The 24114-nt window shown below is 44.2% G+C and overlaps 1 protein-coding gene across 1 annotated transcript; it reads left to right on the forward strand.

The window, feature by feature from the left end:
- Positions 1–383: 383 nt before the first annotated feature.
- On the forward strand, positions 384–23427 carry LOC311051420 (WD repeat-containing protein 47-like; the record flags this gene model as incomplete). The annotated part of the gene is made up of 16 exons (XM_084065986.1): positions 384–541; positions 4360–4443; positions 6659–6743; positions 9243–9551; positions 9705–10003; positions 10376–10516; positions 16817–16913; positions 17388–17572; positions 18119–18340; positions 18456–18534; positions 19465–19622; positions 20772–20944; positions 21512–21682; positions 21846–21977; positions 22792–23010; positions 23282–23427. 16 exons carry the CDS (start codon positions 384–386, stop codon positions 23425–23427), a joined length of 2658 nt encoding a protein of 885 aa, XP_083922112.1.
- Positions 23428–24114: the final 687 nt, after the last annotated feature.

Genomic DNA, 24114 nt, shown 5'->3' on the forward strand with positions numbered 1-24114 from the left:
TATCTGTCCATCTGCATCATTTCATCCAGTGGTGGAAGTACAGAAGAAAGAAGTATCAATATATATCACTATAATCATTATGTAAAAGGCCGATATTCACTTTGAGTGAAAGTACAAAATATGCAACAAAATATAGGCCTACTTACAGTAAAAGTACTCGCATAAAAAGAAAGGCATAGGTCTTTGAAAATAGCTGATACGGTTATAGTGGTTAAAATGATTTTGATGTTATGTTTACTAATTCTGCTGGGGACCCCCTCAAGGGTCCCTGGGGGTCCCTAGACCCCACTTTGAGTACCACCGATCATCTCCTGTGCTCTGTCCCTGTCTCGTTGTCTCCCTCTCCTCCAGTCACCTGAGCTGACAGCAGTGACCCAGTAACCATGACAGCGGAGGAGACCATCAACATCAAGGAGGCGGAGGTGATCAAGCTCATGCTGGACTTCCTGAACTCCAGGAAGTTGCACATCAGCATGTTGGGCCTGGAGAAGGAGAGCGGAGTCATCAACGGACTCTACTCGGATGACATGCTCTTCCTCAGGTAAGGGGGAGAGGAGGAGGGGATGATTCCCAACCGTTTTTTAATTTCAAGGACCCACAGTTTGATATGCATTAGTCAATGACCCCCATCCCCTTGTGAAACTAAACTATATATATCCCTGGGCCCCGAATCTACACTGTAATATCCTCAGTGTTAATTTAACTCTGACACCAATGGAACCAAATGGTCCTTACAGGTCCATTTGGTTCTATTTGATTACATATTTCAGTCTCTTAGTTACAAACCCATAAGGGTCCGTTTGGTCACTATCAATCATTTAGCTGGGGACACCCTGGAACCCGATCAAGGGAGGCCTCGACGCAGAGAACCAAGATGTCTCACTCCATGCTGGACCATGCATTGCTCGGTAGCGCCCTGTCAGAACCAGTGCTCTAATGGCACAATCACACCTCACCTTCCCATTCACATCGATCGACAAGCAAAGGGATTAATAAAACATACCGGTGGTGAAGCATACCCGCATCTTCTGCTTTGCGTGGAGTTAAACTTTTGTGAACTTTGATTGGGCCTCAAACAATTGCAAAGAAGTATGTATGACTGACCCCCTTGATTGTCATTGGCTGTAGTTTTCTTAGTTAGCCATGATAGAGGAGACAACAACCACATCCATTCAAACAGACTACAAACCAGCAAACTCATTTCTGTGCACGCCACAGCGTACACTACATATTCAGCACGACAAGATAGGAATTTTACCACGGCATTTGCCTGTATTCGCACATGTGATCGTGCCCTAACAGTCATATTATATGGCCCAGTCCCAATTTCTACCCTTATGGACTAACAGCCTTAAAGGCACATTCACGCGAAGCCTGCGAGGACTTAGGGCTGTCCCACTGTCAAACTGTCAAGCCCATGAAGGCTCCCTCAGATCACTTTATGCACGCTTTCTGTAAGTCTGCATTTCTGCAGACTTTTGCCTGAGGGAATTACCCCACACATTTATGACATTAAATACGGGATTACCAGGGAATTGCTTCAAACGTCAATCATGACCGTATGCCAACAGCAGTGCTTTCAATCACCATATTTCAAAAGAGAGACGGGTTGGAGAAGACATGTATTTAGTAAAGATGAGGGACAAGAGATAATAAATGAGTAAAGTACAAATATATACTGTATCCTATAATATAATTGCCATGTAGGTGGACAGTGGGTGGATGCTCTGATCAGCACAATATTAATCTGAGTTCCCAGAAGTTTTCGCCAGCTCTGGCGAGGAACTTCTGGGCCAGAGCCCTGGTATTTGTGGGCGGGATGTACCTTACGCTCTGAATCTGAGCGGACACGCCTCTTACCGGTCTGAGAGCTGTGCAACTCGTCTAAAAAGTCCGACGAGAGGCAAACAGCAGTACACAACAATGGCGGCCGAAATTTCTCAAGGGGAAATTGCTTCCTGTCGATCCTATTTAGATGCAACACCCACTGCATGTGGATCCCGCCCCCTTTTCTTCATTGGCTGTTGATTTGAATCACAACGCAGTGGCCGCGCCCCTGCTGTCCAAGCTCCGACGCTAACCCTCCCAGACTAGCACAATATAGGACTAGTTTTCAAGATTTTTCATTGTTGAACTCCCCGCAATGGTTTGACACCTGGCATTGACTACTTCCTTCAGTTGCACTTGCAAATACCGAGGAGCACTTTACCCATTTTCAACCTATCTTCATGTAATGGATCCTCACTAATGCTCATTATAAGAAGGCACCATTTCTGTCTATTCTGTCTGTGTCTCAGAGGAGGGCTGTGGACAGTTCAGAAACCTGCCTACCAGTAACATGGCAGGTTGGGACACTTCAAACAAGATTTCAACTTTTTTTAATTCGTTTTTTGTTTATTAATGCAAGACTAATGGCCTCTATTGCAGCATGCTAACTTTCCAGGAAGAGAAAGGCTGTAGTTTCTATTAGCTTGGAATCCCCCATCGATGATGTCATTGGTAGGCAGGTTTCTGAACTGTCCACACAATGAGATGCAGAGTGAGAAGCCGGAAATCGCAATGAGCATTATTGAGGACCAATTACATGAAGATAAGGTTGAAATTGGGTGAAGGGCTCCCTTAAAGGCTTCAGTGGGGACATTGGGATTGGGCCTATTGAGGATTTTTATTCCAACCAAACACTCCATCAGCCGATTGAACTAATTTAGCTCCAGTGGTCTAAAACCAGTGGTTTGCAACCCAGGACCCTTAGTACCATGGGCAGCATGGTGGCACATTGTTGCTTCTCACCAAGAAGTTCCTGGGTTCCAAACCTGATGGGAGGCCCTTCTGTGTGAAATTAGTATGTTCTCCCTGTGTTTGCGTGGGTTTCCTCCGGGTTCTCCAGTTTCCTCACACACCAAAAGACATGCATGGGTACATACCATTGCCACTGCCCTTGATCAAGGTATTGGGCTGGCATTACAACTGGAGTTGGTCCCTGTGCGCTGCGCCGCTGGTATGTACTTGGGATGGGTCAAATGCTGAGGACACATTTCCCCAAGGTGATAATAAAATATACAGTATAACATCATGCACTGCTAGTTTTTGTACTCTGCCAGGGAGGTACAATTGCAGTTACCTTGTTTTCTAGCTGTCTTAATGGGGACTAATTAGACATGAGGTGCCAGGTCAGTGAAATTAACCTCTTTAAAACTGGCTTCTGTATTTTGGGGGTGTCATTATAGTGAACATTTCGCTAAACTACACTCAATAACATGTGCATAGCCAGCGCAAGCTTAGACTTCAGATGCGTTCATTTCCCATGTTATCTTGCGGGGCTGCGGGCAGTGCCGGCAGGAGTGCAGGTTTTCCGGTGTCATGTTTACATGACCATTTCATTGACCAGAATATTGAAATTCCATTTGATTTGCACTGAAGAAAAATGTTCATCTGTTTATTTTATTTCATGTATACATCTTAAAACAACATGTCTGTTTTGTGTGCAGCCAAGCGTTTGGGATTCTTCTCAGTAGCTGCATGTCCAACAGTTTGAGCCCAAGGCCTTTGTGTCTTTGGCCCCTCCCACTGTCTGAGGCAGATGGCCGCCCACCCAGAGCCAGATTCTGTCCAAGGTTACTTCCTGTTAAAGGGGTGTTTTTCCCTCGCCAAGTGCTTTCTCATGATGGGGGGATTGTTGAATCTCTGTAAATTTAAGAACAGAGGGCCCTATCTTTACCCTTTATTCCTAAACCTTTTAGGCATTTTTTACTATTTTGTAAAAGTTTAGTTTAGGCATAAGGGGTAAGGCTAGATAGGGTCTTCAGTCTTAACCCACTCTAAAGTGGTAGGAGATTACGTTAGTTGTGATTTGGCAATATATCAATAAAATGCACTTAAGTAGAAGACAGACATAGAGGAGCAGACTGGCCACCATCCACCTTTATTTAATTTAAATACAATTATAAATCACTTTGTCACTTGTCCAGTGTAGAAGTTACTGAATAGTGGTCATGTTTCAATAATGCATAAAATGACATTGATTCTCTGCCCTGTACTGTACCTGTTGACCTGATCAGAGGTGCGGTCGCTGCTCTACATTTTGGTAGAATTAGTTTAAAGTCCCTGTCCACATGTCCCCTGGTGTTGTTTAAATCCATCTCCCCAAACAACTTCCCTAAAGGAGCTTTTCGGTATCTTAACCCTCATTTTGTATTCCAGTATCCATGAATATGTATACGTCTGATCTTCTGGAATGTAGGTAATCCACCAAGTGTCCACGGAGAACATCCAAAGTCCAGGGTGTGCTAGAAAAAGGTTTAGAGAAGACTGAATAGCTGTATGTATTTTTATTTTATTATCATTATTTTTTTTTGACAGACAGCTTATTCTGGATGGCCAGTGGGATGAGGTGCTGCAGTTCATCCAGCCACTGGAGAGCATGGACAAGTTTGACAAGAAGAGGTGAGCTTGTTCTCTTATTTCAGCTTCATATTCACCATGGTTAGTTGTTTTCTGTCTTGTGTTTGTTTTTGAGTTGAGATGATTTCACTACTGAAGCCCCATTATATACTTTGTCATATGACGATGTCATTAAGAAATAGCAGTTTTTTTGGGCGGTGCAACCGCCCCTATATGTGAGGTTTGGACCCCCACCCATTGCACCCCCCCAACCCTGCACTGTGATTGGCCACCATTGTACCCCCCTAACCCTGCACTGTGATTGGCCACCATTGTACACTGGTTGACTCTATTCAGGACTGTGATTGGCTAGTGAAACACATGACACATGTGCAGTCCTATAAATAGGACTGTGCACTTAAAAAAAACACATTTACGTTTTTTTTTAAGTGAATCACCCACTGTGATGACCACTGTGACCACACCGCCCACTTCACACTGGGTGTGATTTTTAAAGGACTTTTTGGGGTGCAAAAAAAATAATACTTTTGAATATTTTGCTTCATATAGGACCTATCTGGTTCTCCTGATATTCTGTCTCATCAGACTGTGCTGTATTAACTAGTAAACTGAAAGAGATTGCCTAACCGGAGAGCAGATCTGGGGAAGTCTTTGTCTTCTAGTGACACTGTCATGTCATTCTGTCAGTGTCTCTCACTGACTAAGGATCAGCTGACAGCAATGACAGGATCCCAGTGGCATAGGCGCCTGTCATAGGATGCTGGCAGACTGTGTGTGTAGGGCTGAGCTTGCTGAAAGTATACAGGAATGATAACATCACAGTGTCTCTTTTTATTATAATCTCTTGTAACTACTCTCCAAACAGTCAACAACAGTCTATATTACAGATAATTGTTATCTATTGAAATAATAAAGATGACATACATCTTCATCTATCTAACAGATAATAATAATAAGTAGAAAAAGTGCTCCTCGGAGCACAAGTCTCCGCCAGCAGACTTGTGTTGGGAATGTTCTAATTCTTACAAAAAATAGAACATGTTACTGTGTCATAGTAACATGACACAAGTGTCCTATCTGTCTGTATAACTGTCCTATCCGTCCTGTCTGTATAAGTGTCCTATCCGTCCTGTCTGTATAAGTGTCCTATCCGTCCTGTCTGTATAAGTGTCCTATCCGTCCTGTCTGTATAAGTGTCCTATCCGTCCTGTCTGTATAAGTGTCCTATCCGTCCTGTCTATGTAAGTGTCCTATCCGTCCTGTCTGTGTAAGTGTCCTATCTGTCCTGTCTGTGTAAGTGTCCTATCCAATTGTTACAGTATCCGCCATTTCTCAGCCATTTCGTGATTATTCCTGTCTTACCTCACTTTGAAAGAGGCAAAGACTCTTTCAAAGTGACACATGTATTTATAGCCCGTTTGTCACTAGCCAATCAGATCACACTATTTCACCGTATTGTCAAGTGTCACGTGAGGCTCGACCAATGTTTGCTTGGCTGACGGAAAGTGAAAACAAACTCTCCTGGCGGAGACAATAATGGACAAACCTAATGCATGACCTACAGGTAGATGAGATACTGACCACAAGGTGAAAGCAGGGAGTTTTAAGGGTGACGCAACCATGACGTAACCTCCTTCCCGTCTTGCCTATTTTAACCCTTCCGCCTTGTTTTCCAGTTCATTGTTGGTTTTCTATAATCGTTTGTTTTCAATAATTGTTGGTTTTCTAACATTTGGTGTTCTGTATTCTCTTGTGACCTTCCTGAGAGATCTTAACCTGAACATCCATTTATTTTACACCTGAGGTCACGTACCTGTTGCGATTCGTAACAGTACGATCAGACCAGAATGACCCCCGCAGAGTCCCCTGGGAAGTTTAACCCGGCATCTGCACCGGAGGAGACCCATATCCCACGGGAATCCGAACTGGCGCTTTTAGAGAGCCGTCTCACTCACCTTGAGAAGGCTTTTGAGGAACGCCTCGCCCGTCTTAACGGTCTCGAGAAGGGTTTTGCGGAGCGCTTTGCCCGCCTAGAGAACTGTCTTGGTGGGAAGAGTTATGAGGACCGCCTCGCCCGCCTAGAGAATACACTCGCTAGATACAAGGCCCTCCTCTTGGAACGTCTTGAACACCTCCCCGAATCCTTCCGGAGTGAAGGCTTTGAGGATCTCTACCGACCGTAGCGTACCGGGTACCGTGTCAAACCAATTCATGTTCTTGGAAAGTATTTTTGTCTTACTGTTTATTTTGTGTGCAGGTTTCGTTACATCATTCTGAAGCAGAAGTTTCTGGAAGCCCTGTGTGTGAACAACGCCATGTCAGCAGCAGAAGACCCTCAAAATGTGAGGCCACCCATTTAGGCCAGGAACCCCTATTTGTAGCTACCTTTCCAGACGGGAACCCCTTTTGGGGTTGTTGTTGCTATGTACAGTATATAGCAACATACTTTATTTTTAGCGGTGCCAACCGCTCTACACTTGGCTTTGACACCGTGTCTGTGTGTCTGTGTGTCTGTCTGTGTGTCTGTGTGTCTGTGTGTCCGTATGAGCCCGGGATGAGCACGGCAAAGAAGCAACACATACAAACACACGCACACACACACACACACACACACACACACACACACACACACACACACACACACACACACACACACACACACACGGACTTGGAGATTGCCTATGTCATCTCTCCTCTCATTGGCCACACGTGCCACCGGTTATCAAAGAGGGGTCCAGGGACCCCCAGGGACGTCCGCCCGTATGAGCACGGGATGAGCACGGGATTTTAAACAGCTATAACTCCAGTTTGCAGCATGCCACCAAGTCCAAATTTGGTATGTGGACTTAGACCACCAATACGGGACCAGCATGAATTGCTCAAGCCCCGCCCCCTCTGTCTTCCCATTGGCTGGCCTTTAAACAGCCATAACTCAAGTTCGCAGCATGCTACGGAGTACACATTTTGTACATGGACTAAAACCACCAATAGGGACGAACTGTAATTACTTAAGCCCCGCCCCCTCTGTCTGCCCATTGGCTGGCCTTTAAACAGCCATCATTCCAGTTTGCAGCATGCTACCAAGTACAAATTTGGTAAGTGGACTCAGACCACCAATAGGGACGAACTGAAATGAGTTACGCCCCACCCCAAAGGCACCGCTTCCTTCACACAGGGTGTGATTTTTTAATAAATATTTGAAGTTTTTAAGAAAACTTAGGTCAGGATTTAGAAGGCTAATCAGCCTCAGATCTAAATGGGTTAAAGGGGCTAAAGGTTCTGAGGATGGGCAGAAATATTACTGCTAGAAACATGGGCATCGCTTTCAATCCCGAACTCAATCTCGGCATATATAAGCGTATATAAGGTTATTCAATCTTATGTTTATTACCTAAGAAAAAATCTAATTGTTTCTGTCCATCTCTGATCTGACAAAATGTTCTCATGCTTTTATTTCATCACGTCTAGACTACTGCATCTCTCTGTACACAATAGGGTCTCTTTATTATCTTAAACTGGTTCAGAACCCTGCAGCTCGACTTCTAACTGGCTCCAAAACATTTCACTTATCGTAGCATCCCTACCGTTGCTGCCTATCTCTAAGATTTCTTTTTTAAGTTTCACTCATTACATACAAGGCTAGGTGTGGTCTGGCTGACCTAGATTTCTGAATCTCTCCCCCTCTGAGCAAACGTGTTGCCTGAGATCCTCAGACATGCACTGCTGGTCATTCCAAAGTCCATCTTAAAAACATAAGGATACCTGGCTTTAGCAGTCAGAGAAAAGGCTCGCTGTGCCTTGTTTTAAATCCCTTCTTGAAACATACATTTACAGTTGCTTTTATAAAGCTTCATCCTCCTAATTTTATTTTATTTAGCATTTTCTCCTAAGCTATTTACATTTTATTTCTTCTCAAAGCACTTTTTAATATTGATTTTCCAATGTGCTATAAAAATAGTTTATTATATTACAATGATATATTAATTTCTTTGTTAAATTTGAGGGCATTTTTATTGTTAAAATGCACCCACATGAGGGTCTTTTATTTATTTATTTGTTTGTCCCACTAATAATAGGGCTCTAATGGCCCAGATATAGAGCAGACAGTTGGACTACCACAGCAGGGGTGCACTAAAGTCGGTCAAGTTCAAGATAATCAGTGCGTAGCTGAGTTTTCATGTCGGAGCAGCAGCATCGGGTGGAAGTACCAGAGAAATAAAACATACAGTGGTCATGGAATTTTGCGAAAGTGGTCTTATTTTATGTACGTGGTCAGATGAGTCGCATATCCTTACTGTATATGGATCTAATGCATTATGTGTAGTAAACATGTGTGTGTATTATATACGTTATCTCTCGAGTGCCACTTTCATTGAGGAAATGTCGTGTAGACTGTATAGTGTATATCAGAGAGAGCAAGAGAGACTCAGAGAGAGAGAGAGGTATATTGATGTATATTTGGCTTCATAGAAAAACCTAATCATCTCAATAGAAAGATAAGAAAAAAACGAAAAAAGAGTTTATGGCTTACTGATGTCACAGAGTGGTCATTGTTTTTTTTTTAATAATACTGAACCTAATTTACTGGATGGATATAGATAAGATACAGTAGATCGAGAGATCGATAATATAGATAGATGGAGAACACAGAAGATGTTATCTTTGTTTTAATTAGTAGGAAAACCACTCCACAGGAATTGAACGGGTGTTGTTGTGACTACTGTACTTTACGTGTGGTCGGCCCCCTTGATTCGGCACTTTTATGTGGCACTCAATCCATATGAATGCATTATTAAATGCGTCACATATCTGGCTAATGTTTTTCTTGTGTCTTTCTTCAGCTGGAGCTGAGCATGCAGGAGGCGGTGCGTTGCCTCCACAGCCTGGAGGCCTTCTGTCCCGCCAAGGACGACTACAGCCAGCTGTGCCTGCTCCTCACGCTGCCCCGCCTCACCCACCACGCCCAGTTCAAGGACTGGAACCCCAGCACGGCGCGTGTCCACTGCTTCGAGGAGGCCTGCGTCATGGTGGCCGAGTTCATCCCGGCGGACAGGAAGCTGAGCGAGGCGGGCTTCCGGGCCAGCGGGAACCGGCTCTTCCAGCTGCTGATTAAAGGCATCCTGTACGAGTGCTGTGTGGAGTTCTGTCAGGTAAGGCTGTGTGCTTGTGTGTCTTGATGGTTAAATACAAACGTATTAGTCTAAAGCAGGGGTCTTCAACAGGGGTCTGATACCCCTAGGGGGTCCTCAGAGTTACTACAGGGGGGCTGCCAAATCTTAATTGTTTGCTCACCTAACGTCCAGAGCAAAGCGACCGGTGAGGAGATCACGGAGGGCGAGGTGCTGCTGGGAGTGGACGTGCTGTGTGGGAACGGCTGTGACGAGCTGGACCTGTCCCTGCTGTCCTGGCTCCAGAACCTGTCCCCCGGCGCCTTCTCCTGTGCCTTCCAGCAGAAGACCCTCAGCATCCACGTTGACCGGCTGATCAAGCCCTCCAAGGCCGGCTACGCCGACCTCCTCTCCCCCTTGATCAACCGCCTGTCCCCCTTGGCGTCCTCGCCTCTCCGCCGCCGGCCCCTGTCGGCTGACACCTACATGTCCAGGTAAGGGTTAACGAAATAACGGAAATTGTTTACAATACTTACTAAAACTAACTAAGATTATGGAGAAAATGTCCTTATATTTCTTACATATGACTACTATTTTAGTTGGATATGAAATCGTCCAATATTTTAGCTGCAGCTCTAAAATGGTCCAAAATAGCGAAAATAGCTGATCTACAAGCTCTGACTAAAAAGTTTATCTAACACTAAAACTAATAAAAACTAAACTAAAGCTAAGCCTTTTCAAAAACTAAACTAACTAGCAAAAATAATTGAAAAAATGAATCAAAAAAGTTGAAAACAAAAAGTGAAATTGAAATAAATAAAAAATATCTTAACTCTAATAACCTGCACTAATAACCTTGTGTCCAGGTCCCTGAACCCGGCTCTGGATGGGTTGTCTCATGGCCTGACTGCCCAGGATAAGAGAGGGATGGACGGGGGGGTGAAGCCATGCCTCAGCAGAAGCCTGGTGGAGAACAACGTACATCAGCAGGACGACTCACCGGAAAGGTAAACAGAGGATGGAGGTCGCAGCACAGTCTGCTATCTGACTGTTAAACTACTTTCAACCTGGCGTCCCTACTTTGCATGTTATTACCCTCACAAAATAACAGCTCTACAAGCTCAGAACACTTTGCATCACAACGTGTTCTAAGTTTGTAGATCGGCTGTTTTTGCTATTCGTCAAGTATGTAACGGGACTTAATTAAACAACGTTGTAACTTGTGTTTTGAGAAACCTAAATTGAAACACAATTTGGGAAAACAAAGGGCCTAAGCTAATTAAGTTTGTTATAGTCGAGGTATACAAACAGTGTCTGAAAGGATACATTCTGTACTGCTATACTGTGAAATCCATCCTTTCTGGAGACATGTGACAGTCTTGAACGGGAGTATTTCGTGCACGCTCAGGTTGAGACTGACATTTCTGTTCAAACTGCTTACTGTTCAAACTGCTTTAATCATCATGGTCATTACTGTATGTCAGGTGGAAACCTTGTATGTCAGAATCAGAATCAACGTTATTGTCACATCAGGTTTACAGGTGTAAAACAGTGGGTGAAATTTGTTTTTGTGCAAGCTCCATCGTTTTTATTATTTCCATAAAAAGAGGAAGGGAAGAAGGGGGGGGGGGGGGGCAAGAAGAAGAGAAAGAGATCAATAAAAACAGCAACAATTTATCTACATATTTACACATAGTATACTCCCGACAGTGTAGATGAAAAAAGAAATGCAAAACAATACTTAAAAAAGGAAATAACGATTCACCCTCCATGGCGCTCCCAGTCCCCAAAAGTGTTTTTAAATAATTTTAAATAGTGAAAATAGCTGCTATTTGTAGGGCATACATTTACGAAAAAACATAAAAAGTTTAAATATGGAGATTTCTGCCCGACAGCAACGATATCCTAAGCATTCCTACTGTGCCCGAACAGCCTTAAGCAAGTTAATCTGTAACCTTTGCTATTAATCCCCAATGTTAATGTCTACATGTCGCTAATCCAGTAACTGCTTTTGCTCTTTAGCAGCGATTAAGTGTCTCCCCTGCTGGATTCACTGGCTCTCTAAATTCTAATAATGCAATATGCAACTATCCTTATGTTTTACAAGGTTACAAAGAGCTTTACAAAATAACAAAATAATTCACAAGATTTAACCTCTTGAAGCTATATTCTAGGCACTTCATCACGACGTTGTTGTGAACCCGGTTATTGAAGTATATAGGGTTTAAGTGGTTAAAAATTAATGAATTTAAGACGAGTATAAAGCAGAGTAAAACAAGGCAAATGTACAAATTTAAATAGATACATAAAAAGGCCAGTCAATTCTTTTTTTTATATAAGAGGTGATTTTAGGAGATGCATGCACATCCAATCTCTCATCCAGGTGCTGGACAAACAATGATAAACATTAAAAAATAAAGTCCACACACTGGTATCTCAGCTCCATTTTATTGTTTATTGCAGTTCTAAATGTTTTGATCTTACACAATCTTCATCAGAATTTTCTTTTCTCTTTTCTTTTTTGTAAATATCACTCATCCAAACCCATTAGATGTTCTTTCAGGACAATGTTGATACCAGACCAGTAAGTTCAGTACAGGCACAGCGTGTTACATTGTTCAGTGGAAACTCTCTAACTCTCAAAAGAATGACAGTAGAGGAATGTAAGCCGAGATGTGTGTATAGTTTGCATCAGATCTCCGGAGCTTTTCTTGGCATCACCTTGATGTCTAGTTAGCTGACAAAGCTTTACACGATCGATCTAAGTGAAATGCTACCCCAAGGAGGGGTAAGAGGAGGAATGGCAACTGATTCTTTTCTGAATCTTTAGCACAAAAATACTGAAAAGGGCTTCCGTAGAGGACGGACGCGCAAGGAAGACGGGTGCTTGAATCGGAGGCTCCAGCTCCATTGGCTTTTTATTTAGCTTTAAACCATTGACATCCATGTTATTTGTTACTGGAGTCACAAGTTAGTTACCATTTCTATTACTCATCGTACCTGCAAGTGAAATGCAGAATATTCGTAAAAATGCCGGTAACACGGCTGAAGAGTCGTTAGGCCTAGGCTTTGGGGCTGATGCCAACTCGAAGGCCGGACAGACTTCTTCAAAATCCCTGGACTCTGTAGTTGAGCCCAAATCTAGCACTGTGATTCATGGACTTCTCCGAAAGCTAGCTGAGGACCAAGCGAGACATTTCACGGACGTTCGGATGGAACTGTCAGAAACACGAATAGCTGTTTCTGCTGTCGATAAGAAATTAGCCGATGTTCTTACACAGTTGTCCGGCGCGGAGGCTAGGCTGGACGTGTTGGAAGACGCTGAGAAACGCCGGCGTGCTCGCCGTAAAAGGTATCTTATAATCCAGACAGGCTACCTGGTCTTGGTTTTATACCGCTCTTTTGTTAACTAATTCATACTGTATATATCATAGGTCTGTTCATTTAATTTTGCTTAATTCATTGACCATACTTAGGCTCTTCGCCCTTATGGGGCATAAGGCATTGATAATGTTACTCCACCTAATTACATTCCTTAGCAACCAGTTGTGTCTCACCCCACTAGAGACCCATCTCCAGCTTCTTAGATCGGCCTTGTTTCCTTTCCCCCAGTGTGTGGTCTGGGGGCCACTTTGGGGATCTGCTCTGGGGTCATTTTTAGTGTGTGACCACACCATTTAGACGACAGTGTTTAATCTCTGAGATCACGTTTCGGCAGCCAGTCTTTATATAGAGTTCCTTATTTGATATTTTATTGGGCCAGAATATAAGGCAGATCTTTCACAAGCAGTCATTGTGGAATGGGCGGACTTTGTTCTTGTCGCATTTGATTATTCACCTGCACTCAGCCACATACAGTAGAACCAGCTTGACCGATGTGTTTTGAGGCTGTAGGTGTTTTCACATGTTATAGAGTATCCTCATGTAATGGAAAATTCTGCAGTTGCCGCAGGCTTTCCCAAGTCATTCATTGACCATGCATGGACACACACACACACACACACACACACACACACACACACACACACACACACACATACACATACACATACACATACACATACACATATACATACATACATACATACATACACACACACAGATTTCGCAGATTTATAGAAGGGTTGTAGGCCGGGCTCGAAATGTTCTTTTTTACTTGGTAGCACCGGTGCTACCGATTTTAAAAATTAAGGAGCACCAGAAAACATTTGTAGAGTACTCACCAACATTTAAGGAGCACCAATATGTAATTGATTTTTTAAATGAATAAAAACAATAATATTACTGTATGGTTTACAAATGCATGTCGGGCCACCACTGGGACTTTATGCAATATGCTGGGGCCAGGATTTAAAATGCAGTGTCCTGACTTCCTGACTGTCTGTCCCTCATCCATCCATCTCTTCAAAGAGACTGAGGTATCAAAATGTCCAGATGAGGACCGTAGTCTACACTCTGGGCCAATCACATCTTCATCAGTTTTTTTGCTCACCTTCATAGCTTATTTGAATAATATAATTGGAATTTCTATGTTATTAAATAATGGCAATGCAAATAACTTGTAATGACAAATAACTATTTGTCATTACATTGGCCATATTGCGTATAGCTAAGCCTACTCACTTCTTTTTTTTTTTTTTTTTTTTTATCCCACGGTTTTGTAACTCTTTTTCACCCGGTGCCAATTTTCTAAGTGATCCTGGGCACTACACTCCCCCCACCAGCCTAGGGAGCCCAGGGCCGAGCTCATGCCTCCTTCAATGCATGAGAGCCAACTGACCACATTGTTACCTGACGGGGGGGTTTCCCCGGTTGGACATAGCGCATGGCTGTCATGGGGGAGGCGGTATAGCGACCAGGATTACTACATGTTTTTGTGAGGGTATTAACTACCTTAGGAGACACGGGGAGAACATGCAAACTCCACACAGAGTAGGCCCTTTCGCCAACCCCACCTAGGGTATGGGCGCTGATGACGTGGAGGAGAAGACACGCCCCCCAGCGTCCACAGTGTCCCCAGCAGGAATCGAACCCAGGACCTTCTAGATGTGAGGCGACAGTGCTACCGACTGCACCGTGCCCCTGCCTGCCTACTCACTTCTAATGAGCACATTGACGCATTTCCAAACAACGTCACACTGATAAGAACCAGTATGCACTCGCAGGCTGGGGCCAAAAGAACCCGACAGTTCATTAGATGCAATGTAAAAGTGGTCACAGCACTCACATGTAAAAATGTATCCCATCAAATTTTCAGATGCTGTTTTCCTCCCACTGAAGGAAGAAGGTTTAGGATGGATGTTAACTGTGATCTCTCGCTCTTGAAATACTTGGTTATTCTATATACCTGGGTTTATGTTGTGTGTAAACAATTATAGCGATTCTCAACCCCACCTCCTGCCGCAGAGGTAGCGCTCCCTACGATCACGGCAGCTGTATGCCCTGAAACCTAATGTCTCGCTAGGAGCGCCTCACCAGCCAACACACAAGAGGAGGTTGAATGAACAGAAACCAGCGCTCCCAATTCTTTTTGTTGGGAATTGATTACATGAAACCGGCACCTGCACGTGCAGTCTCAATGTTTGTAAACAAGAAATCTGTCTATAGACCAGGCTTTTTATGTGTGTTGTCAATAGGCTACAAATTAAGTTTCAAAACTCATTTGCCGAAATGTACCACCAGCTTTCTGTTCCTATGACTTGATCTCTGTCTAGCACCGACAGTTACAACACACACACACACGCACGCACGCACGCACGCACACACACTCAGGTCCGCCTCCTTCTCTTTCACAGTGAGAGAGAGACTCTCTCTCTCTCTCCATAGCCTCAAAACGCTCAGCGATGCCCCACACTGTTGTGTCAATGAGTAGTTAACTACACACTACATCATACAGTACATGCTATTGGATTAGCATTAAGAACTAGCGCAGCTCAGAGGAGAAGGCAGTTGGATGGCAGGGAGCGCCGCTTTGGTCGCACCACAGCAATTATTTGCAGTCGCACAGGTGCTCCCAATTATATTTTTAGGTCGGATTGCGACCAAAACGGTCGCAATTTCGAGCCCTGATTGTAGGTAAAAAAGCAAATCCAATTATGTTCCTTATGGAGAACAGAACACCTGCTTGTGTTGATGGCAAAACAGAAAACAGAAGAGTGAGAATTCCTTCTTGAATGTGAAGGCATGGAAACTATTCTTAAACTCACTTTACTTTTTAGTTTTTTCCTTGTTCCTGTCCATGTTGTAATTATTCCCATGAGTGACATGCGCAGCCTGCAAAGAGGGGAAATGAGCTGGCCTCGCTGAGGACCTGGGGGGGTTGATGAGTTGCAGTACACACAGTGGGTTGTTGTTAACTACTGTCTGTTGTTTCTTAAGTACACACAACAAGCTGCCAGCACAGCAGGCTACAGACGGCAATAGGGAAAGACAGCAGTGAGAAATCGGCTGCTGTACAGATACAAAATAAAACTCCACATTTTCCCCAAATCATCCAGTGGGCCGGATTTGACCCCTGTCTTAGATCTAGATCGAAATCTGAATACTTTGGCTGCAGTCCTTTTTTTGGGATTTGCTAGGCCATTCACCTAGAATGGCATTTTGTATGGTTAGTGCTTGGGGCTATGGTCTTCGGTGCCTCGTTTATTGATATGACGCTCACAGTGCAAGAACCTCTCCCCCCCTTTTGCCATTTATAGAAGTTCAAGGCAGGGTTGTCCCCAAGTCCATTACTGTTTGCGTTTACTCTCTGACTGGATGGAGCGCTCTAGAGAAACTGTGTGGCTGTCCCTTGCATGGAACCCATAATCTCTGAATTGGTGGCCATCCTATTCAGTTTCTCCTTTATCTTTTCTTTACATTTAAGATAAGCTCCAAATGCTGGTGGTGTTACACAAGGTTGCAGGGATGGTGGGGGATTTTATTATTATATATTTTTTTCATGTATACATTCTTTTCATTATCCCAATTTAGTCATTATAACAAATCCCATTCCCCCCCCCATGTAATCCCTGTCACTGCTGACCCCTACTGGCTGGTCTTGGAAAAGGCAGCGAACAACCATGTGTCTCTTCTGATACACGTGACATATCCAGCCACTTCTTTTCACCTGACAGTGATGAGTTTAAGTGGAACATGAATATTTATTTGAAGCAGCAGCTGCCTGTGCAGCAAATATAAGGACTTGTTTTATCCTTATATTTTTTGTCAATTTGAATGACTTAATAATATATATATAGGCCAACCAGCAAATAACAAAGTATAGATTGAGATTCAAACGTTTTTTTTTTTTATGTTTCTGTCTTTAGGAAACACCCTCAAGGTCTGGAGAGCCCCAATGCCACACGCAGCCCCCTGACCCCTGGAAAAGATGGTGGGCCACCCTGTAGCACAGACAGGAACGAGGTAATGATACAATGCTTGTGTGTGTGTGTGTGTGTGTGTGTGTGTGTGTGTGTGTGTGTGTGTGTGTGTGTGTGTGTGTGTGTGTGTGTGTGTGTGTGTGTGTGTGTGTGTGTGTGTGTGTGTGTATGTGCGTGTGTGTGTGCACTTTGTAAATTGGCTATTTTCAACAATGTTTGCACCTTTCTTACATCATTTTGACAATTTGGTCTTAAAAGTCCTTAAATTGTCACTTTTTGTGCAAATGTGCAGATACCCTACCCTGTATATTACACTTATACTGTATGTTGGTTTGTTTACTGTTGAGTGAGAACAGTAAGCTCATTAAGCTAATGATCTAGGGACCCCCCAAACATAATTTGGGGACCCTCAGTTTGGGAACCACACCTAAATCACACTCGTAACATTTGTGTAACATATGTGCTTGTTCATGAATAGTGGGATGTTGATGAGTGCGTGCGCGCTGTGCCCCTGCAGCGTGACCCAGACCAGTACCAGGAGTACCAGCGCCAGCGGCTTCGGGTTCAGCAGCATCTGGAGCAGAAGCAGCAGCAGAGGCAGCTCTACCAACAGATGCTGCTGGAGGGAGGAGTCAAACCACAGGAGGCGGGGCCCGGGGCTGCAGGGGCCCAACACAACCTCACCGAGACCTTCCTCAACAAGTCAGACATGAGAACATTATATCACACATTAAAAAAAAACCTTGGTCTATAGGATGCGTAATTTATACATGTCATACTCTGGTGTTGCACAGCGAAAATAGCAGATGTACAAGCTCACAACGTGTCGCATCACAACATCAACGTCAACCTTAAGTGGATAAAGAACATGTTTTTTTTTCTACAGCACTTTTTTGAGAAGGAGCATGCATTGCGGAGGCCCCACAGCAGTGATTCTCAACCTGTGGGCCGGGGCCCAATGGTGGGCTGTGAGGGTACTGCAAGTGGGCCCCCAAATATTTGGCAAAACACGACACATTTTATGAGAAAAAAATATGTAAAAAAAAAGATTACGTGATATTTTTACTTTAAAACCTTAATCTGAGATGGAAACTAACTAGAAAGATGTACCCGTATAGGTCTGTAATGGGGGTCCGTGGCCTAACGCATACTGAAACTGGGGGTCCTTGAAATTGAAATGTGCGAACCACTGCAGTATGTAGAACAGATGAACAGCGTATAAGTCTGTACTCTGGGTTCTGTGTCCAGGTCCATCCAGAAGCTGGAAGAGATGAACATTGGGAATGGGATAGACCTGGAGGGGACCCCGCGGCTCAGCCAGCAGTGGAATGGAGCAGCGGGGGTCAAACCCAGCCCCTCCACCCCCGACGCCCCCCCCGTCACCCACACCTCAGACAGGGGCGGGAGCAGCACTCCTCTCAAGACAGGGGGGCGCATGCAGTCCCTCGACGAATCCCCTGTCAGCCAGAGGTACGAATGAGAAATATGACCGATTGAGAAAACTGGTATCATTATGCAGAGATTACTAACTGTGTGTGTGTGTGTGTGTGTGTGTGTGTGTGTGTGTGTGTGTGGTGTTTCCCAGTGCTGAAAGAATGAAGGCTACTTTTCCACCAGTTCAAGATGACTCTCCCTGCTCCACCACACGGAGCATAACACAAGAGGTACAGTACCGGTCCAACAGAATGACTAACTCTACTGCAATGCTGATAGAACCAAGACCTACTGTAATATAGTAGGCTACTTGTGAATAATATGTATTTTTAGGCATTAATTGTGCTCCCATTCAGATACTGTAGGGTTAGGACGTTGCAATTGTGTGGTTGATGCACTACCCAGTCATCATTGGAGATGTCATTGTCCTCTCTCTGTTTCTATTTCTCTCTCTCTCGCTCTCGCTCTCTCTCGCACACACACATAGAGTGCACAGACATAAAGAGTTAAGAGTATCAACACTCAAATATTGAAATGACATAACTCAAGGTTTTTGTTGTCACATGCATTGCAGTGAAGTTCTTGACTGTAGAGCTTCCATAACAGTGCCAAAACAATAAGATGATAGAATAGTCATCATCAAGAATCAAAATAGCGGAGCAAATAGCATTATGTTGCAAAATAGAGTAGAATAAAAGCACAGTGTACAGTGCAGCCATACAGCATAAACCAGGGGTCAACGTTTTCAGACCAAGGACCCCCTAGCTGAGAGAGAGATGAAGCAGAGACCCCCACTATATTGTATAAAATTGTTTCAGATAAAAAAAAATGTTTTACTTGATCTGCTCTTTTTTCACTCTACAACTATACCTCTTTGCCAAAAAGTATCCGATTTACAAGCTCACAACGCCTCGCAGCGCGAGGCGTTGTGAGCTTGTAGATCTGCTACTTTTTGGCTAAAGTTCTCCTAAGGATAGGGATTCTATAGGGTTCAAGTCAAGTGGTTAATGTATAAAAATATCCTATCACACAAAGATTTTGCGGCCTCCCTGTAGTAACTCTGAGGACCCCCTAGGGGTCCCAGACCCCCTGTTGATGACCCCTGGCATAAACAGTATGTCCTTTCATACTGAAGCAGTGTAAACTCTTCCTGTGTCCAGACAGGGAAGACCAAAGGTCAGTTTGTGAAGGTCAACCAGCTGGAGGACACACAGGCGGTGCGCTGTGTCGCCTTCCACCCATCTGGGGCGCTCTACGCCGTGGGCTCCAACTCCAAGACCTTGCGAGTCTGTGCCTACCCAGAAACCCTCACCCCTAGGTAGAACTAACAGACTACACATATTATTACGCAGTGGTTCTCAAACCACTGCAAATGGATTTGGCCGCGGACCCCCTATCCGAAAATGTTTTGTGCCAGGGACCCTCAGAAAAGAAGACAAGATTTATGTTTAAAAATTCAAAACTATTTCAAAGTTTTCCAAACACTTTCAGGATTTTACAAAAATGTCCAAAAATAGCAGATGTACAAGCTCGCAGCACATCACAAAGTGATGGGCTGTGAGCTTGTCTATCTGCTATTGTTGAATACCCACGTATAAAATATGGATAAAGTGGTTAAAATGATTGTGATGCTATATTAACACATTTTGCTGGGGACCCCCTAGAACACCCTCAAGGACCCCTGGGGGTCCCCGGACCCAACTTTGAGAACCACCGCCTCATTAATTATTGGAATCTCTGTTAATATTAAAACTGCTGCATTTTGTCGCTGTCGGGCAGAAACAATCTCCGTATTTTAACTTTTAATGTTTTTAAATGAATGCCAAACTTGATCATATGACAGTGTGACACACAAAAGTATGTAAAATAGCAGATCTTCAAGCTCAAAACGCGGTGCGGTGCGACGCGATGCGGCACGTTTTGAACTTGTAGTTCTGCAATCTACTGTGTTTTATACATAGGAATATTTTTTACGGTGTGTCTGTGTGTCCAGAGCTAATCTCACAAACCACTAGACTGATCAGCACCAATCTTTGTATGCACATTTGCTGCCAGTAGGCCACAGAAATGCCTCCACTCATGTTTTTCACATAATATGTTTTATACCTTTTTGAAATGTATAACTTTAATTTTATAATGGAAGTCAATGGGGCTCGAATCGGGCTGAAACCCAATAAATAAAAGCCAAAACAGCTTTATAAAACTCTATTGACCATAGGCAGTTCTGAATTTGTCCCCGTCTGTTTCGTATATCGTCTCTGTTGGGTGGAAACCTCATATGGTACTTTTCAAATTCCCAAAATATCAAAAGTAGCAGATGATACTTTTGATATTTTTGTGTGACGCTGTAGTATGATCAAGTGTAATTTATGAAAAGGTTAGAATATGGAGATAAGAGGTTTCTGCCTGACAGCAACGATATATTATTTCTACAACAACCTGGGTTGTCTTTTATGTGTTGGTCCAGTGGTTCTGGTGGAGCGGTCAGACAGCCAGCGGTGCGCTTCAGAAGGAACAAGCACCATAAGGGCTCCATCTACTGTGTGGCGTGGAGCCACTGTGGTCAGCTGCTGGCCACCGGCTCCAACGACAAATACGTCAAAGTCCTTCCGTTCAACGCAGACAACTGCAACGCCACAGGTAGGCTGTTTGTGTGTATCTGTGTGCGTGCATGCGCCTTCGTCTTCCTTTTCCGGAAAAGATAGAAGGAGAACTGGTGATGTAAACAAGAGAACAATCCCATCACTCCTTGCCGGCGCGCTCAGCCCACCAACACTGTTAGAGCAGTGGTTCTCAAACTTTTTCATGTCAAGGACCCCCCAAAAAATGTATTTGGCCATGGACCCCCATCTCAAAATGTTTTGTTCCAGGCACCCGCAGAAGCAAAGATTTGAGTTACGAATGTTCGCTTTTAAAAATTATATATTTTTGCACAAAGATTTGCACAAATTTTCAAGATTTTTCTAAAATAGCAGATCTACAAGCTCATAGCGCTATGAGCTTGTATATCTGCAATTTCTGAATAGCCAAAGTATAAAAAATGGATAAAGGGGTTAAAATGATTGTGACGCTTTATTAACTAATTTTGTTGGGGACCCCCTGGTACCCCCCCCCCCCCCCGGACCCCACTTTGAGAACCAATGACTTAGAGGAAGATAGCGCCTATGTATTCAGCACTAGGGTTACAGTGTACACATTGCTGTTCAGGTCCAGATCTGGAGTTCAGCATGCACGACGGCACCATCAGAGACCTGGCCTTCATGGAGGGTCCAGAAAGTGGAGGCTCCATCCTGATCAGCGCCGGCGCTGGAGACTGTAACATCTACACCACTGACTGTCAGAGAGGACAGGGCCTGCACGCCCTCAGTGGACACACTGGTACACACACACACACACACACACACACACACACACACACACACACACACACACACACACACACACACACACACACACACCATCGTAACTTTACTAGTCTGTACATGCATACACACCAACACTCAGTATGTGTGTGTTTTGTCATTTTGTCCTCTTACTGTAGGTCACATTCTTTCTCTGTATACGTGGGGTGGCTGGATGATCGCCTCTGGCTCCCAGGACAAGACGGTTCGATTCTGGGACCTGCGGGTGCCCAGCTGCGTGCGCGTTGTGGGCGCCACCCTGCACGGGTCAGGTCAGTCCACTGCACCGGCCATGGAGTGGCTCAGTCATGACTCCGGTCATCTTTAACCGCTAAGCCCTATATCGTGTCAGTCAGGTGGAAACCTCATATGTCCAAAACTGTTACTTTTCGGGATTCCGAAAAACGACAAAAGTAGCAGATCGACAAGCTCGAAGCGCGGTGCAAACAAGACGCGTTTCGAGCTTGTGGATCTGCTACTTTTGATGCTTTTTTGTGAAGCTGCAGATCAAGTAGGACATTGATTTACGAAAAAACACAAAAAGTCAAAATATACAGATAAGAGGTTTCTGCCCGACAGCAACGATATACTATGTTGAATACCAAAAAGCAGACCTACAAGCTGTAGGTCACAAACTCATAGTGGAAGACATTGACAGTAAGTGTAGACTATTTTGTTTCCACTCATAGAGGTAGAGCTTGACCGTAAATGTGGACTATTTTGTTACCGCTCATAGAGGGAGAGATTGACAGTACAGTTAAATAACAGCTGAGTCAGATAATACAGTATTTCTGTTACTGTGTAAATTACAGTACAGCCTGGAAGAAGTTGTTTGTTTCCAACCAGCGATTGATTTGTGATAATACAATTTCCCCACAAGAGGGCAATAATGCTACTTTAGAGCCCTTATAGCTGTGGGCCTTGTGCATTTTCAGAGCATGTTTATTTTAATGTTCAATCAATCGATTGTGTGGATAAATGGAACTAACATAGCATACTGTAAGTTCCTATCTATCTATTTTATTTTAAAATGCAATAAGATTTGAATCGTCAAACTAGCAACCAGCATCTCTCCACCAAATCTAGGAAGTGCAGTGGCCTCGGTGGCAGTGGACCCCAGCGGACGGCTGCTGGCCACGGGCCAGGAGGACAGCAGCTGCATGCTGTACGACATCCGAGGGGCCCGCACGGTGCAGACGTACCGGCCCCACGGCAGCGACGTGCGCTCGGTCCGCTTCTCGCCCCGGGCACACTACCTCCTGACGGGCTCCTACGACAACAAGGCCATCGTCACCGACCTGCAAGGTAGAGTGATGGAGATTGATTGATTGATTGAATACTTAATTAGTCAGACTGGTAAACAGCACGTGGTACAGTAAGACATTATGGCTAAAAGAATAACACAACAAAAAGTCCTGGGGACGTGTTTCCATTGTGGTTCTACAATATGTATTCAATTCATCAACATACAAAACACTATATGTACAAAGGAGAAAAAGGAAAAATGGCGGCAGTGACCGACACCTCCTTTCTATGGGAATTTGCATTTGCCTCCCCTTGTGGTCTCCTTGTGCAGGTGACCTGACCAAGCCGCTGCCTCTGATGGTTGCCGGGGAACACTCGGACAAGGTGATCCAGTGTCGGTGGCACACCCGTGACCTGACCTTCGTGTCCTCCTCAGCAGATAAGACTGTCGCCCTCTGGGCTCAGGTTGACCTTTGACCCTTGACCCCGAGCTGAGAAACACTGGCTAGCAGCTAATGCAGCAACAAGCACAACACCTCCTCGTAACATCCCTAAGATGGGAGACTAACTGCCCTTTGTGTGTGTGTGTGTGTGTGTGTGTGTGTGTGTGTGTGTGTGTGTGTGTGTGTGTGTGTGTGTGTGTGTGTGTGTGTGTGTGTGTGTGTGTGTGTGTGTGTGTGTGAGGGAGTGCATGGATGCATAGGCGTGCATTCATGCCTTGCAACTTGCTGGCATATGCGCTGTATGTGCATATGCATCCATCGTATGATGGTGATTTTGAAGTATAAATCGGGCTTAAACGTCCTCACCAGTGTGATTAAAAGTTATTAACATCCAAGAAGAAAGCTTTCGCCCATAGTGCTAGCTTATAGTCACTGTTAGGTTAGGGTAGGTATTTGGCACATATAGGTTTAATGGTGCAGGAGTTGGGGTCTTACTAAAGACTAAAGAGCCTGACGACACACTGCAAGCGTCAGTGTCGCTCCAGGACGATTGACACAATTGTCGCAAAAGACGGAGGAGTGTCTTTGCTTCCATCGCGGCCACACCGCGACCCTCCGTTCTTCAGTTATTGGCTGTTGAATATAGCTTGTTCTCGCCAAAAATGCAGAAAAAAACAAGAAAGCAGAGAAAAATGTATTTTTCTAAATCCTCGAACATTAG

This window comes from Gymnoscopelus microlampas, assembly GCF_963454915.1.
Source record: "Gymnoscopelus microlampas genome assembly, chromosome: 9".
Lineage (NCBI taxonomy): Eukaryota > Metazoa > Chordata > Actinopteri > Myctophiformes > Myctophidae > Gymnoscopelus > Gymnoscopelus microlampas.